The following is an 18,552-nucleotide window of genomic DNA, read 5'->3' as shown; positions in this document are numbered from 1 at the left end:
TCATGACCTTATTCTCCAGAGCCTTTACTATTTTTTCTGCTTACATATCCACATGTAATATACATCTGTTGTTAAAACTTCAAACCTTAAGAAAACTGGAAATTCTCTATTATTTTTTTAAAAAAAAAAAAAGCAATTCTTGCCATGTACTAGAAAAATAATAATTTGGTAGGCTATTATCAAAGGTGCCTGACAAATGAAAATGGAATTCCAATACCACGACTGCAAAATAGTCAGAATAATGCAAAATTTAACAAAACACACACACCAGAGAAGTGGCTGGCATAGTGATGTCCCATTAAAAACCTATTAATAAATGTTTTCACTTATAATGAGGTTTTCAGGGGTAGTGAAAGTGGGCGTGCTAGAAACCCAGGATATATTACACTGCAGATGCTTCATCAATATAGTGGCACAACTAGCAGAAGAGTTGTCTCCTGTTTGTCTCCCCGCATCCCTCCTACTACTGCCACACTGAGAAGAAGTAGAAGTCATAACCTGACCTCTGCCTGTCGTTCCCAGCTGAGAAACAAGTGAGGCTGTGTCAGTGGAGTGCTCACTGACAGGACTCAGAGCACTCGGCCACACTCAGAAAGGCCTGTGTGCATCAGTGTGGATCCAAGGACTGGAGAGGAGGCAAAGGGGTCAGACTACATGTTTGAAACAGCATCCAAATCAGATTGACAACTTGCCCTACCTTCTGCAATGCTGTCCCCACACGCCAGCAGAACTTGCATCTACAGCATTTTAGTTTTCTCTATTTCAGATGAACTTGCAAGTCCAGCACTAGATCGTGGAGTCTTGCACCACTCTCCCACTGGTCCCTGAACGCAGATCCCTTCTCCTGAGAGTTGTGAGCAACTTTCCCCTGTCCCTGGTACTGACTGCAGTGGCTCGGGACCCTGGCCCCGCTCCCCACGCCTTGGCTTCACATTGCGTACATCGTTCCTTCTCTGGGTGCACGCTGGGGGTCCCCAACTTCTGCCCCGTGCATGAAATGCCCCAGGACACATCATGAGGCAGGAATTGGAGAAATTTTCCTTAGAGTATACATCATGCCCTGTCTGCAGGAGGTCAGTTTCTGCGACCTGCAAAACTTCCTGGGCAAGGAGGTGGTAGGCAACTGCATCCAGGAGCACATTAAGCAGCTGCATTGCAAGGGGGCCCTGTGGGACAGCCAGCTGGCTGGGCTGTGTGCAGCGTCTCCAAAGGGTGACCAGTTCATGTAGACTGGGAGCAACAAGAAGGGCTGCGAGGCCATTAGCTTCCTCCTGTCCCTCATTGACAGGCTGGTCCTCTAGTGCAGGAGCTGTTGGGAAAATACTATGTCAAGGAGAGGTCCGAGGCAATGGTGGCTTGCTATCTTAAAAATTGAATGGGTTACATTCATCATGTGGACAACCTCAACAACAATGGCTGCTGCATCGCCTGCATCCACTATCTGAACAAGAATTGGGATGCCAGGCTACACGGTAGGATCCTATGGCTATTTCCAGAGGAGAAATTGCTCATGGCAGGTGTGGAGGCCATTTGTGAAAAACTCCTGTTCTAGTTAGACTGCAGGAACCCACACGAGGTGCTGTCTTCCTATGAGACTAGACGTGCTATACTGTTTGGTACTTTGATAATGAAGAAAGGACAGAAGCCAAAAAGAAATTCAGGAATTTAATTAGGAAACCTCTGCCCTCACTGAAGACTGACTGTACTCCGAAATCTGCTGGCCTTGTTCATTTTAGCATTGGTTCCTGAATTTTCTTTAAGAGTTGAGATCCGGCCGGGTACAGTGGCTCACGCCTGTAATCCCAGCACTATGGAAGGCCGAGGCGGGTGGATCACCTTGGCCTCCTCACGAGGTCAGGAGTTCGAGACCAGCCTGGCCAACACAGAGAAACCCCATCTCTATTAAAAAAACAAAAAATTAGCTGGGCATGGTGGTGGACACTTGTAATTCCAGTTACCCCGGAGGCTGAGGAAGGAGAATCTCTTGAACCTGGGAGGCGGAGACTGCAGCGAGCCGAGATCACACCATTGCACTCCAGCCTGGGCAACAAGAACAAAACTCCATCTCAAGAAAAAAAAAAAGAGTTGACATCTAAAGATGGCCTCTTCAGTGACGAAAAACTCCCCATCCCTGTCTTATGTGTGGGACTTTGTGTTTTCTTGCCAAGACTCATGGACCTTCAGATGCTCTCTTTGCTGGATGAACTCATTTGCTATTCCACCTCCAGAAATTTCAGCAGACATCCCAGTTGGCCAGCAGTTTACCTGATAGATTTCATAACACTGGGTATCAAGACAAGAGCCTAGGAGCATAGGTGAGGAAAATAATCTTGTATTTTATGTATATTTCCAGATTTGAAAGGAGGTTTGGGAAAAAAAAAAAAAAGAAAACCAATGGCAGATGCCACAGAAAGGCACCATGGAAGCCTTAACAACAGAAAACAGAAATTTGTGTCATCTGAACAATTTCCAGATGTTCTCAATCTGGGGCTGTTGGGGTCTCTGGAGAATTATCACAACCTAATGACAACATTATTACCTCTAGAAAGAGCTGCTGTCATAGTGATCAATCTGTAAATGTCCCATGGGGTGGACACTCGTTTTTCCAAGTCTTGCAACCTGGATTTTTTTTGCCTTGGCCCCATTTGGCTGAAAATAATGAGTTTCTGAATAAAGATGGTAACACCATTTAGTCTCCATTTTCACTTCTTACCTGGAGAACCTAATCACCAGAAGCTAAAACTAGACATTAGGTTTTTTCATGTTGCTTCGCTGGAATGGAATCTGAATTTAAATCAAAGGAAAAATATCTACTTGGTAATTTGGTGTCAACCTCTGATAACAACATGGAAAGAACTAGGTCTACAGATAAACAATCAACATGTATACATCTTGAACAATCTGAAAGGGGAGATGGAGTTGGAAATGTGGGTGCACCTGGTTTTTTTTTTTTTCAGTTTTTTTAATGAGCTCATTCTTAACATTATTTTAAAAAATAGAATGGTGTATTTTAAAAAAGGAAATGAAAATTTTAAAACTCTCAAAAAGCTAAAAACACTTATAAATAAATAAATAAAATTGACTTTCTTCTCTCTAGGGTCCACCTGAAAGGAAAGTATCTTCTCAATTTTGAAGCAGCTGGCAATCTGCTAAGTATTCTGGAAAAGCACTGCTCCAGACAACAAAAACTCTGTTACTAAAACTTGTATGTTTAAAATTATGATTTAAGTAAGAATCCAAGTGTTTAAAGACTGTTTCCTATCTAAAAGTCATAAAGTATATTTCCTTTTATATTCCCTGCTATTCAAAGGCACTTAAAAAATAATTGTTAACGAACATATCTAAGCAATTATTTTTTGAGTATCAGAAAGATGTTCAACACTGTGCAAGAATGGCCTGAAAATAACTCTTAAGATAATTATATGTATAGTAAAACACTTAATATAAAATTGTACAGCAACCTTTTAAACTAAAGAAGTCACAAAATGTTCAAGAACAGTTTCATTCACCAAGGCAACTAATTAATCTTGTGAGATTAAGGCAGAGATGAGCTAACACACCAGATAGAATAATAACCTACAAGAGATAAGATGCACATTTTTCTCAATAGTATCTGAAGTTTTGAAGAATTGTAACATAAAAATAAAACCCATAAAAGCATACAGTTGTCATAAGTATTTCCAGAATTTCTGTTATATACAACTCCTAAAACAGAGAAACCACAAATTATAGATTATGTAATTCCTCCCCAAAAAGTGTCTATAGATTTAGAGACTACTTTTCTAATAAAATATGATTAACACTCTATAAAAGAAATATACCAATTTACTTTTGAGATGTTCTTTCTACCATCCTTCTTGTGTAAAAATCAGCAAATAAGAAAAATAGATTATTGCACAGATTCAAGGTCTTTAGGATTCTCTTCATATAAGAAAATGAAAAATAATGTGACTTTGGTGCCGATATTTCATTTTCTTATCCTAAAATGTTTGATAGCCATGAGGTATGTACTTCACAGGCCAGATTTAAGATAGCAATTCAGGGGTAAACAATTGAAGGAGATGAAAAGTACATGAGGCTGTGGATACAGGAGACAAATGGTACTTCCAATTGCTCATTGAACATGAGATGCTGCAGAATATCAGACAATCCTAGCCACCTTTGAACGATGTCTGCTGGTGCTCCAGTATGGAATGAGTCTCCCAAAGCTAGTAAAGCCAGCTCCAGGTCCTCAGCTCATGGAGCTAGATTCCTGAACAAGGTGCAATCTGAAAGCATTTCCCTGTCACTGGTAACTATGTTAGGTAAACAGATGCAACAGAAAGAGTCATTTAAAAAGTAAAATGAACACCTCTGTATATTTACAGAGCATGGAAATTATTCAATTTTTAAAACCTGCTCAATAAGATTTATGAGATGATGAACCACTTCTGGTGAATGCTTTCTTCAAAGAACTGTTTAAGGAATGCACCTTATATGTCAACTTCAACACCACCATTAAGAAATATTGTATTACATGTACTAATCATGAAAATAATATTCATTGAAAATGAAAACACTAAACATAAAATCAAAGATTATAGTTCTAAAGGGTTGTAAAAATCATTATGTCCTATCCCCTCATTTGTAACATTTACGTGGAAGCAGAGAGAAGTGAAGTGTTTACCCAAGGTCTAGGTATAAATTATCAAAATCATAAAGAGTAAAACCCAAGTCTTTAGAGTTCCACTTTATTCACTTAACACATGTGCTATGTGTCACTTCCCTTGATAACAGACCATCATCAGGGGCAGGAGGAAGGAGAAGGAGAAGGCAACATTGCAGCTGGCAAGGAGGGCTTCATCTGGGTCAAGCAACAGGATGATCGTTTTACATACATTATCTAATTTCTTCCCTATTGCAACCCTGTGAAGTAGATGTCATTATCTCCATTTTACATAGAAGGAACAGAAAACACAGAGAAGAACCTGTCCAAGGGTAAACAATACAGCCAAGATTCCAACCAAGATCTGTCTAAATGCAAAGATGCAACTTTCAACTATTCCTGCTTTCCCAGTACTGTCCTCCCACAGTGCATTTGTTCTGGGTCTGACTGTGACTCAGCAATGACTGGGTGGCCTGGCTGGCTGGCTGGGTGGGTGGGTGATGTCCCCATTTGGATGTTATCTTTATCAGAGAGCACAGCCATCCCAGGGAGAGGAAAGCCTTCTTTTCTCAAAAGCACAGAAAGCAGATGCACTTCTTAGCTAAATTCACTGGGATAACACTTTATTCATCAAACTCTCCTGTTTACAGCTAACTACAGATCCAGGCTAAAGGCATAGAAACATATAGGAAATACAATATGTACTAATTAACTAATTAATTAATTAGTACTAGTAATAAAATAAAACATACAATATATGAATGTATTCAATGTATGAATTTACATACATTGCTGTATGTAAATTCAACAATGTTTCCATTATCTGGCACCTAAAGTATATGCAACTAAGAACTGGAATTATGTCAAAAAAAAAAAGAAGAAGAAGAAAGAGTCCTGAGTTAGTACTTCTTAATAAGGACATGGGACTGGTGGGGAAGGGGAACAAAATCACCAGGAGAGATTTTCCCCATTTAGGAGCCTATTCCTCCCTTACATACACACCTCAATTCTTTCATCACAAATGCCCAGGCAAATATGCTAGATCCTGTCAGGAAAGCAGCTGGGGCAAATCAGTTGATAATGTTTGTGAGGTATTATAATTTTGAGAACCAACAATACATGCCACACCCTATTTGTTTCAAACTATGGTGATAAGTGAGAAATGCAGTTGTCCACATTTCCATGTCCAGCTGGACAGGAGTGACAGAAGGACTGTCAGGGAAGGACAGTGTGCCACCACGAGCTCAACATGACCTGACAGTAAAAAGCTTAACCACTAAGGAGCAGGCAAAAAAACAGTAACAAATAAGAAGATACATAAATCAAAAAAGAGTCTGGACTGTGAGCTATGAGGCCAATCATCTCAGAGATTTCACTGGCCCCTGAAAGCATCACTGTATACTGGGATAATATAATCAGTAACAAAACAGTTTGGAATAATCAATAAAAAATTGAATTGTATTTAATAAAAATTGTTAAGAAAGTCAGGGAAATGAAAATATTTTTTAATAGTTTTTTTTTTTTTTTTTTTGAGACATGTAGCTCTGTCGCCAGGGTGGAGTGCTAAGGCGCGACTTCAGCCCACTTCAGCCACTTTATATTATTTCCTAACATATTCTTGAAATCCTGTCATATATTTCTCAACTATCTTAAGCCAAAAATATTTTTTAATAGTTTTTTTTTTTTTTTTTTTGAGACAGGGTCTCACTCTCTTGCTCAGTCTATTTTAGAAATAAATCTATTAGGCCACACACAGTGGTTTATGAGTGCAGTGGTAATAATCATGGCTCACTGAAACCTCTGCCTCCCAGGCTCAAGGAATCCTCCCACCTCAGCCCCAACCCTGAGTAGCTGGGACTACAGGCACATACCACCACGCCAGGCTAATTTTTGCAATTTTTTTTTTTCAGAGATGGGGTTTTGCCATATTGCCCAGACTGGTCTTGAACTCCTGGGCTCAAGTGATCTGCCTGCCTCAGCCTCCCAGAGTGCTAGGATTACAGGCATAAGCCACTGTGTCTGGCCTAACAGATTTATTTCTAAAATAGCCAGATTTCTCTGATTTCATCAAGGTTCAGTGATTTTGAATGTCTACTTATATGTAAATGATGGGTGAAATGCAACATGGTATAGTGATACAACGGAATACGGGTTCTGGAGCAGGTGGCCCTGGGTCCAGGTGGTCCTGGTGCTCAGGAGGTTTGGTTGTCTTTGCCATAAGGAATGTAACTTAAATCAGCAAGGACATGACCGTTTCCAAAGGAAAGTACACCAAGGTTGCAGAAAAGTCACACTGGGACAGAATCTGAGAACCACAGTTCAGTGTCCATGGTTCTCAGAATCTGAGATGGATGACTTCAGGGATGACAGAGGAGGTAGAGGAGCTTGCAAATGAGACGCAGGGGAAATCAGAAACAGAAAAGAAGACCTCAGGAATGTAGTAACCAAAGCCACGACAAGAAAGTGTTACCAGAAGGAAGGAACAGTCTGCTGTGTCATATGTTGCATGGCAATGCTAAATCAACAACTAGGGAGTATGACCTGGACATAATGAGACGAGAGGTCATTAGTATATTAGTTTGAACTTCTCAGGACAAACAAATAAACTCTTTTCAAAAAAAATTTTTTTTTTAGATGGAATCTCACTCTGTCCCTCAGGCTGCAGTGCAGTGGCACAATCTCGGCTCACTGCAACCTCTGCCTCCCAGGTTCAAGCAATTCGCTCACCTTAGCCTCCAGAGTAGCCGGGATTACAGGTATGTGCCACCATGCCCAATGAATTTTTGTATTTTTAGTAGAGACAAGGTTTTGCCATGTTGGCTAGGCTGGTTTCGAACTCCTGACCTCAAGAGAAGAAGCCGCCCCACCCCCAAGCATCCCTGTGGAACCAGAACTTAGGGCAGGGCAGAGCAAAAGGTGATGAGGCCTCCCAAAGTGCTGGGATTACAGGTATGAGCCACCGCACCAGGTCTTCTTTTCAGAATTTTAGTCATGAACGGAAGAGAAGAAAGGAGGACGTGGCTGGGGATGAAGGTAAGGGAAAGCTGGCATGTGGGTTCTTTCGTAAATGGCTAAGAAAAGCTTGAGTATGTCTAAATGCTTAATGGCAATGAGCTGGCAGAGAGAGGCTGATGACACAGGAGAAAGAATGCCCAATGGACAGAGTAGGGCTTCTGAAAATGCAGGGGTGGATGAGAGCCACAGCACAGTGGAGGGACTGAATTTAGGAGGAAGGAGCAAAGGAAGAAGCAAAGAAAAGCAGCCCTGATACAAGGACCTGGAGGGAGCTCCTGTCTGATCATTTTATTTTCTCTGAGAAGTAGCAGGTAGTTCATATGCTAACAGTGCAGGAGCTTCAAGGAGGGTGGAAAAGTAAGAAATTTCAGGAAAGTGGACATTTTAAATGGTCACTAAGGAGAACCCAGAGAGGAATATGAGACCTCCCTCACCCCCAAATCCAGTCTCCTCTAGTTCATACCCTAAACTGTGGACTCTCATGTCCATGAGAAATGGTTAAGACCACTCTGAAGGGCCAGGTTTAAAAAATGGGGTTCTTAATGAGAACACACGAACCCAGGGAGGGGAACAACACACAGTGAGGCCTGTCGGGGGAGGGTGGAGGCAGGTAGTGCATTAGGGAAAATAGCTAATGCATGCGGCACTTAATAGCTCCCTAGGCGATGGGTTGACAGGTGGAGCAAACCACCACGGCACACGTTTACCTATGCGGCAAACCTGCACATGTGGCACATGTCCCCCAGAACTTAAAAAATGAAATAAAATGAGGTTCTCTCTATTGTGCTTTACCAAGTATCCCACAAACCTCACTGCACAAGGGAGAGGGCCCTAGATTTAAAAATGCAATTGCTTGATAGACATTTCCATCCACAAATTCCAAGAAATTAGTTTACGCTCATATTTTAATAAACAGCTAATATTAAAACATGACACAGAAAAATACAATATGCAATCAAATTGAGAATCAAAATTAAGACAAAATATTGCAGTGAAAAGTCCTAAGTCATTTCAGGTTTCTATTTACAATTAAATTTCTAGTATTAATGTTCCTTTTCAGTTTGTTTGGGTCAAGAGGTTAACACCAGAAAAAGAGTTAATATAAAAGTATGGTCCAGGACAAAGATGTGTCATTATATTTTGCATAAATGCCTGTTATTGGGAAATTATCAGTTCTTAAAAACAACCATTCCTAGTTCATTAAGAGGCACTCAATTACATCAAAACCCATCTACTATTGTATTTTATTTTCCAATTAGTAGCATAATATAAACCATATTTCTATATCCACAACTGCTTAATAAAAGGTGTAAGTTATAAACTCTATTTCTATACCTACACAATTGCTTAAGATATAAAGGACATATAGGTTTATATACAACTAAATCACATAAACTTTACTGCCAGATTTGTTTTAAATACTGTGCTTACTCACTTTTTCATTTTACTCAAGCCTTAAATCTTAGTGAAATTTGACTAAAAGCAGATAAGCAAAATTAATATATAGGAACAGAGACATCTATTTAAAATATGCCTTATAAGAATGACTGTAATTGGCTCAAACACACACATGAACAATCATAAAAAAAGAACACAAAATACAAAAAGATATTTGTGAACTGCCAAGAATTTAAGCCCGGCAAGAATTATAAATGTTGATGAGTATTAATGGGGAACTTGCGGAGCGGAGGGGTGAAGGTCATGGAAATGGGAATGTACAGGAAAGTAGCTAATATTCCAAGCTAAAAACTCTATTTTCCAGCTTACTTGAAGCCAAGAATGGCCACGTCACTCAGCTCAGGCCAACGGGCAAAGGTGTAATAAGCAAAGGTGTTGTGTGAGAGTTGATGTGAAAAGCCTTTCTTTCCTGTGATCTAAGAAATGAGTGTAAGGGGCTGGAGCTTTAGAAGCCATCTCAGACAGTGAAGCGCTCTTGACATTAAGAGCAGAAGCCACGTGCTTTGGAACTGGAATATAAACGTAGATGGGTCTCCAAGAACTTTGTGGAGCTGCCACACACCCCTAAATACCTGCCCCTGGACTTTATATAAGAGAATAAATACTGAGGGTTTAAACCACTGACTGAATGTTTGCTACTTTATAACCAAAAGCAATTCATAATTGACAATCAATGGAATTAGGCTTCACAAATAGACAAACAAAGGCTTTACAGATATAGATGAAGAGAAAGAGTCCCAGGAAAATACCCATGAGATGTAGGCAAGTCCAACAAGCAGGTTAAATAAGAGATCCTATCTCTTATTTAAATCCTATCTCTTATGTAAACTTTAAAAGAGTGTGGGGACAGCATGCTATGTAGAGAAGTGTGGAAAGTTACACCCTACAGTGTTACCAGGGGTTATTTCAAGGGAGTGAGATTACAAGGAATATCCACTTCCTTTATGACTAGTGAGGATTTCTGTTTTTAAACAGTGAGTAGGTATAGTCTCCATAATTAGTATAAAATATGCCTTTTGATATACACACAAATAAAGAGACAATACATTATCCTGGCTTTAACTTGTGATTTCATTAAAAATTTTTGGTTAGGCCGGGTGCGGTGGCTCACGCCTGTAATCCCAGCACTTTGGGAGGCCGAGGAGGGCGGATCACGAGGTCAGGAGATCGAGACTATCCTGGCTAACATGGTGAAACCCCATCTCTATTAAAAATACAATAAATGAGCCAGGCGTGGTGGCGGGTGCCTGTAGTCCCAGCTACTTGAGATACTGAGGCAGGAGAATGGCGTTAACCCGGGAGTCAGAGCTTGCAGTGACCCGAGATCGCGCCACTGCACTCCAGCCTGGGCAACAGAGCAAGACTCCATCTCAAAAAAGAAAAAAAAAAATTTGGTTAAACTATTTATTATAATGATTTTTTTGAAAGAGAGAATTTTACTTTTCTAGCTACCAATGACCTCATCTTTAGTATACAAAATGTATTTAAGACAGAGGTAAAATCTATTTGATTCTTTAATATCTACTTAAAAAAACAAAAACTTGTTGCTGGAAAGGGCAATGTCTTATTGTATTTTGATGTGACAGTGAATCATTAATCTCATGATAGTCATCAGAGCTATGTATAAGGAAGCAAGAAGTAAAAACAAACTTAGTCAACTTAATAATCCCACATCTTCAAAGACTGTAAAAATTAACATAAAAAGGGAAGTTTCCTCCAATATATTCCAATAAACTTTGCATAAAAGACTTGCCTAGAGTGAAGTATGTATTGAGCAACAAAACAGTACACAATAGTAGTAACTTTTCCCTTCTAAAGAAAAAGCATGTTGGTAAAATTGTTTTAAAAGTTATGAATCTATTGCATGGAAGCAACTATTCACCTAAGCACTCAAAAGGATCTGAAAAGTTCACGCAGGTAGGCAACTGCCTAGATTCATGAGGGGCACAAGGATGAGTCATCTTAGCCATGCTGTCTCCTAAATTCACCCTTTGATCTACTAACTTGTCACCTAGAACAGTGACCTCTAAAACATACTACATTTTATCTCATCATCTGATTCACCAGGGAAGAATGGTGACACTCTCTTAGGTAAGAGCATGTACCCACCTTCCCACTGGCCTGTCAGCACCAGGCTTCTGTTAATTACCACGTCGATTTCTGTAGCTCCATCTTCCACAGCCAATCTGATCTCTTCTAATCGTGTCTTCAAATGAGTCTGTCCAGCTGGAAATCCAGTGGCCACTAATAGAGATAAGAAAGGAAAGGAAGAAAGAGAGAAGGAGGGAAGAAGGAAAGTAAGGAAGTGGGGGAGGGGAAAACAAATTTCAATTGGTCAGTAATTCATCAAAGAATTCCAAACCCCAAAACATCAGCATTTAAAGACCAATGCATTAATGACACTTAAGAACATCACTTATGTTATGCATAAGTGTGAAGAAATAGAATGTTCTCTTGTATTAGTGTTAGGACAAATATTATCATTTTCTGGAAGATCTGAAATTAAGATGCTGCAGAGATGCTCATGAAGGTGGATTAAGTAACCAGCAAAAATGTTATCTTCACAGTGATAGCCATAAAATAGTAGTTGTAGCCCTGTCTTAATGAACACTAGTTACCCAGCACACTAGTTCTGGATCCAAATCTTGATCAAGTTAGCTATTTTGATTTTTACTTTTTTACCCTTGATTTATCTTGATTAACTTTCTCATGAACCTCTTTAGCTGTGGTGAACAAATTGTCATATGTGTTCCTCCCATTGCCTATGTTAAAAACAACCAGCGTGGCAGATGAGCATGAAGAAAAGAGAATGCAGGAGGAAAACATACCTAATTAGTCCACAAAATTGGGGAAGGGGCAGGGCTGGGAAGAGCAGAGCCAAGTGTAAACAAGAGGAAAATGAAAACACAAAAGACAACTACACTCTTGAAAAATAGTAACATCTTTTACACGCACATCATTAACTCTCCATCCCTGTTTCTAAATACAACCTGTCATGTTTCCTTGACATTCAATTCCTTGGGGCTGGGCATGGTGGTTCTTGCCTGTAATCCCAACATTTTGGGACGTTAAGGCGAGCGGATCACCCGAGGTGAGGAGGTTGAGACTAGCCTGCCCAACATGGTGGCATGTTTACTACTAAAAGTATAAAAATTAGCCTGGTGTGGTGGTGCATGCCTGTAGCCCCAGCTACTCGGGAGGCTGAGGCAGGTGAACTGCCTGAACTCAGGAGGCAGAGTTTGCAGTGAGCTGAGATCGTGCCACTGCACTCCAGCCTGGGTGACACAGCGAGCCTCTGTCTCAAAAAATAAAAATTAAAAACAATTCCTTAGGTCTGCTACCATGTTTCTCCGTTGTTTAAAGCAAAAACTGAACTGACTGAGGTTGATGAAAAATTAAGGTCTACACAGGTGTAGCTGCCAAATACTTCAGGAATCCTCATAAACCAATTCTATATAAATACTGTGCACCATGTTTGTTTTAATATATTCCTAATAAGCTATAAACTCCTTTTAAATGTTTACTTATTTTATTTTTTTGTAGAAACCTTTGTTGCCCACGCTGGTCTCAAACTTCTGGCTTTAATCAATCTTCTTGCCTGAGCCTTCCAAAGTGCTGGGATTACAGATGTGAGCCACCACGCCTGGCCTAGCCTCCCTTTTTAAAGCATTAGGATATTCCTCGAACATCTCTTAAAACTAGAATCTAATTTTATACCTGTCTATTCATCCATCCATATACACACAGATACATATTTACCAAACTAATGCTTTAAAGACTTTTCTGTCATACCAAGTCCTACTGTGTCTATCTGAAGTCAGTGACTCCTGAATGCACTCTCACCTTTATCTTCTAGGTTTTGTGTGGCTCTTATCAGCTCCCACGTGGACTATGACAAGTCTCCCCTAACTCCATTTCACTCCTTTTCTAATTTATACAGTGCCATCAGGTAACTTACTATGCCCTGAAGCTGATCATGTCACATCTCTAACCTTTCAGTGTCTTCCCTATCATCAGAATTCAGGCCAAATGCCACCACATGGCATGGATCCCCTCTGAAATTCTGCCCTGATCTCCCTCTCCAGCTTCAACTCCTGTATCTCCCCCTTTGCCCTGTCTTCGGAACCCTGCCTTTGAAGCCAACAATTGCAAACCTTTTCCAGTCCCTTGAACATGCTTTGTGCCTTCACACGTGCTAGTGTCTCTGTCTAAAATGTGGTTCCCTACCTTATTAACACTGTGAACTCCTCCTCATCCTTAAAACCCAATGCAATTATCGCCACGATGATGCTTTCTCTTACTTTGGTGTTACCAACCTCTGCAGAATATATCATTCCCTGCTCAGAATTGCAACTGCATTTTGTGCATATCCTTTTTTTTTTTTTTTTTTTCTGAGATGGAGTCTTGGTCTATCACCAAGCTGGAGTGCAGCGGCATGATCTCAGCTCACTGCAACCTCTGCCTCCCAGGTTCAAGCGATTCTCCAGCCTCAGCCTCCCAGGAGCTGGGATTACAGGCACTGCCACCAAGCCTGGCTAATTTTTGTATTCTTAGTAGAGATGGGGTTTTGCCATGTTAGCCAGGCTGGTCTTGTACTCCTGACCTCAAGTGATCCACCTGCTTCAGCCTCCCAAAGTGCTGGAATTATAGTTGTGAGCCATCGTCCCCAGTCCACATATCCTTATTATATTTTACATATATATATATAAACAGAACACACATACATGTGTGTGTTAGTATGTGTATGTGTGTGTGTGTGTGTGTGTGTGTGTGTATATATATAAAAACACTATATATCATGCCTTATGATTTTTTTCTTTACCTGACTATTCCTCCTAAACCAACTGAGTTTCCTTAAGGATAGGAAAACAGTTCTATATTGTTGGGAAAAAATATGTCTTCTACTTACTAAGCAATTAATACATACTAAAATAATGAATAAATACAACTAATTAAATACATAAACTAATTTAAATCATAGTACAAAACTATATATAATACCCCACTGTATGAAGAACTGGACACACGTTTAAAAAATAACAACAAAAGACACAACCCATTTTACCTGATGCCACAGGGATATTACAGCCTGCAGCCTTGAGTGCTTTTACAGCATCACACACCCGGGCGGGATACACACAAACGGCGGCTGTGGTAATGCCTATCAAGAAAAAATAGGAATAGCCAACTTTAAATGACGTTCAATTCACACAACATGCTCTTAATTATCATTTATATCGCAACACTGGCAAAAATCAAACGAGAGAAAAAATAATTCCCCCGCAATGCTGCAATAAATTAAAAGATTTTTATTTTCCACATTCCCTTCTAGTTCTTGACAACATGGATTATTTTCTTATCATTAAAAGTCATAAAAACAAGTTTGATATACTCTTCTTTGAGATTAACATAGTACTGTGTTTTAGAAATGTCTAAATAGTAAACTTGGTGATCACTACTAAATGAAAATACTTCAGGTAGATAACAAAATCCGTATTTACAGAGCATTCTCACAGGACAACCTGAAGAAAGGACAGTTTGAAGAAGGACAGATGAAGAAAAATATTAAGTAAAATTTGGAGGGCGGTACCACAAAAATGACATTTAACTGATCCTATTCCCTATTTTGAAAGAAATAATAAAATCTGAAACAGAAGCCCTGATTTTAAGAAATAAGTTCATAAATTTTAAAAAACTTAGAAATCAAATAGTCACTATAAAACAAAGAAATATCATAAGACCTTAAACCACGTTGTTACCTTTGAGTGCAATAAATAAGGTGGTATTTTTATGGCCAACTCGAAATAAATAAATACTTTTCAAAACCCATAGAGCTGTTTAGGTTTGTATGTTACCTATAAACCTAAAAATGTTTATTTGGGATAAAAGACCTACACTGGGCCAATTCAGCATCTCTAGTTGCACTCACAGCAGATAGGCACTCGGGGGCCATGAAGCATACTCCATGGGAAGGAGTCCTGGCTCCAAAACCAGCCCAGCAAGTAACAAGACATGTAGTCTTGGGAATGCCGCTTAGCCTTCCAGGTGTTGGGTTCCTTATTTAGAAAACAAGGGGCCGGGCGGGGTGGCTCAAGCCTGTAATCCCAGCACTTTGGGAGGCCGAGACGGGTGGATCATGAGGTCAGGAGATCGAGACCATCCTGGCTAACACAGTGAAACCCCGTCTCTACTAAAAAATACAAAAAACGAGCCGGGCGAGGTGGCGGGCACCTGTAGTCCCAGCTACTTGGGAGGCTGAGGCAGGAGAATGGTGTAAACCCGGGAGGCGGGGCTTGCAGTGAGCTGAGATCCGGCCACTGCACTCCAGCCTGGGCAACAGAGCAAGACTCCGTCTGGAAAAAAAAAAAAAAAGAAAACAAGGGAATCAATTCTTACAGGTGTCCAACATCTCCAAAATGCTGAGGTTCTAAACTTACGGTAACTTTAGAAAACTCCTTCTTTTCATGTATACTAAGGCAGTGAACATGACTTTTTTTGAAATATCTAACCTAATATACAAGCAGGCTATATTTCTTATTTGCACTTTATTTTCAAAAGTATTTCATATACTCATAGAAAATACTTTATGTATGAGATGTGATTATTAAGTAATGAGACTGGCTTTTTCACGTGTGGCTAGGGAATCAGAATTAGTATTTTAGTGTCACTAAACAGAAATTTTCCAAAACTGAAGAACTGAAAAGAAATAAAGTCACTCTCTATGAAGCACTTTAATCCATAGAACTGATGGAAAGAACTGACCTGAAAAAAAAAAAGACTCAGATTCTCTTCCTGCTGTTTTTCAGAGAAGAATCTGTCCATGTATACACAGCAAGAGTTTCTAGCATGGATTCTATCACTGCTATCATTAGCAGTTGTATCTTAAGTCCTCTTAGATCTAGTAATCAGTATTGTAAGCAGTAAACACCAGACAGATCACACCAACAACATTACCTTTATCATACATATTTAAAGCTTTTAAGAGATCTTCCCGGATTGGGTATTTGGCTTTATAACAGAGCCTTTGAATGTTGGAAGATGTATCATCGCCTGAAAGTGTAGTAAGATCTATAAAGGTAACAGCTTTCAGGAGCCAAGCAGCCTGGTTTAAAGAAAAGTGAAAACAAAGTAAATTTAATAAATAAATAAACAAACAAACAAACCTCCAACCCAGTTGGTTAGTAGAGAAGCATTAGACAAGTATGGGTGTTAATATCTTGTGTCCACACTGTTCTATGGAATATTCTGATACGATATAAACACAGCTCAAGAGCCACTAACAAGATAAATACTGCCCAAAATAAAATGGAGGAAGAGTGGCCTTAAACATTTTTTTTCTCCCACAGATATCCCAAATTGAAACCCCTATTAGCCCATGTCTCCCCACTTCTGACTACTCCATCTCAGCCAAACGGAGAGCCCATCAGAGCCACCCTGACATAGAAGAACTCCGAAAGAAGGTTTCTTTTTTTTTTTTTTTGGAGACGGAGTCTCGCTCTGTCACCCAGGCTGGAGTGCAGTGGCCGGATCTCAGCTCACTGCAAGCTCCGCCTCCCAGGTTCACGCCATTCCCTGCCTCAGCCTCCCGAGTAGCTGGGACTACAGGTGCCGCCACCTCGCCCGGCTAGTTTTTTGTATTTTTAGTAGAGACAGGGTTTCACCGTGTTAGCCAGGATGGTCTCGATCTCCTGACCTCGTGATCCGCCCGTCTCGGCCTCCCAAAGTGCTGGGATTACAGGCTTGAGCCACCGCGCCCGGCCTCAAAAGAAGGTTTCTATCTTACATTTTACCTCCCGCTCTGGGATCTGGGATGAGATTATTATTTTTTAAAGTTTCCAAGTTTTTTTATGTTTTTTTTTTCAATTTAATCCAATTCCATTTTTAAAACAATATTCATATTTCACAACTCAGTCTGATGAATTTTCTTTTATCTTTTCAATCAGAGTATTTCTAAGGATGAGCAAAATGTGAACTATCACTCGCAAGGATTCAATCACAGTATTCTGCCTCACGTGTGAAATGAACTCTGAATTCCTTTTAATCTTACACAGCACGTCTTTGGTTGGGATACACTGAAGAAAATGCTGACCACAGTACTCTACAAAACATCATTTTTGGAATTTTGCAAAATGATTTATGGAAAGTAATAGTAAGGTAAACACAATGGTCAAGAAAGGTCAACTCTTAAACCTAAGGACCTCAAGAGTGGACACATCAAGTTTAGATGTTAGGGCTTTAAAATTAAAATAGAAGACAACCAAAGAAGGCATGTCTAAAAAACTGAATAAATGTGTTGAGAAAATATGCCATTTAATTCACTCATGAATAAAGATGCCTCAAATTCATTTGCGGTTTTGCCACTCAAGAGTGATAAGATTTTTAACTTGTTTGGATAAATGTGTTATCTTTCTCCAACCCATCATCATCATATATGAATTATTAAAATAAGTCATGGACAGCTGCAATCTTTTAAGTTTAGATGCATCTTGAGCGAAATTCAATATTGTGGCCTTGAGGGAAGAGACCATGCATTGTAAAATACAGGCACAGAATGCTCAAGAAGAATCCTTACCTGCCACTCCTTTTTCACCGTTCTGCGAGCCTGGATTTGTTCCGCACGCCTCAGAACTGCCGGGTGATTCACTTGTATTTTGGAGATCCAGCTAAGGTCTAAAACAGACAGAAAAAACACTTTTTGAAACCTAAAGTTTCATTAAATATAGTCACCTATTTTTACATGGTCCTTGAAAGGATACATTCATCACCTGACATCAACCTTTTTTTAAAGCTTATGTTTCTTTTTTGTACCACAATAAATGAACAGCCTTGCTGATGGAAGCCCAGTCAACAAAAGGCATACTTCATGCAAAATCACTGGATTACTTTCAAAGGCAAAAACCACAATTGCCTCTGTACCAACCTATACATTTGGAACTGGAAGAACCTGTATTGATTCATCACACAGACATGCTTAACAATCAAGGAAATGTGTGTTACCCATGCCACGCACCTCACCTCTGACAGCAAAGACTTATTTGTGAGTGTCCAGTCCAGGAGAGCAAATGATTAATAAATACTTAAGTGAACTAATGGTGGGAATTACAGAAACTGTGCTCACTACCCGCTTACTGGCAAGATTAATACCTACTGCACGCTGACAGGATACAGCCCATTCTTTCTTCAAAGAAAAAATTTTCAGAATGTATTAGAAATAACAACATTGACTGATATAACAGAAATTAGAAAAAAAGAAAAAACAAATTATTTAAAGTTTCAGGAGAGATCTCTGTTGCTTTTGTTCTGAAATGCTCTCTCCTACCTTGATCTAGTCTCTCTTCTCTTCCAGTTAACTGTAATTTCTACTTTCAGACCTAGTCTAAATATTAGCTGTTGTGAAAACACTGTCAGCTCCCCAGACAGAGCTAACATTTGAT

At 39.7% G+C, this 18,552-nt stretch overlaps 1 protein-coding gene and 1 pseudogene across 4 annotated transcripts in view; one reads left to right on the top strand and one right to left on the bottom strand.

Moving 5' to 3' along the window:
* Positions 1-1,749, top strand: part of LOC105521195 — a 10,341-nt pseudogene extending 8,592 nt beyond the window's left edge.
* The window catches only part of DERA (deoxyribose-phosphate aldolase (putative)), a 144,239-nt gene that overhangs the window by 87,071 nt on the left and 38,616 nt on the right, over positions 1-18,552 (bottom strand). For all 4 annotated transcript variants that reach the window (XM_011954487.1, XM_011954501.1, XM_011954478.1 and 1 more), the window contains exons 2-5: positions 17,691-17,788; positions 16,073-16,220; positions 14,184-14,279; positions 11,228-11,362 (exon numbers count right to left, since the gene is read on the bottom strand). In XM_011954487.1, the coding sequence (XP_011809877.1) occupies positions 11,228-11,362; positions 14,184-14,279; positions 16,073-16,220; positions 17,691-17,788 (477 nt within the window). The remainder of the gene's footprint in view (positions 1-11,227; positions 11,363-14,183; positions 14,280-16,072; positions 16,221-17,690; positions 17,789-18,552) is intronic.

The sequence above is a fragment of the Colobus angolensis genome, unplaced genomic scaffold (genome assembly GCF_000951035.1).
Source record: "Colobus angolensis palliatus isolate OR3802 unplaced genomic scaffold, Cang.pa_1.0 Scaffold11, whole genome shotgun sequence".
Taxonomy (NCBI): domain Eukaryota; kingdom Metazoa; phylum Chordata; class Mammalia; order Primates; family Cercopithecidae; genus Colobus; species Colobus angolensis.
The sequence above is the reverse complement of the archived record's forward strand: the minus strand, read 5'-3'. Positions and strand labels throughout refer to the sequence as shown.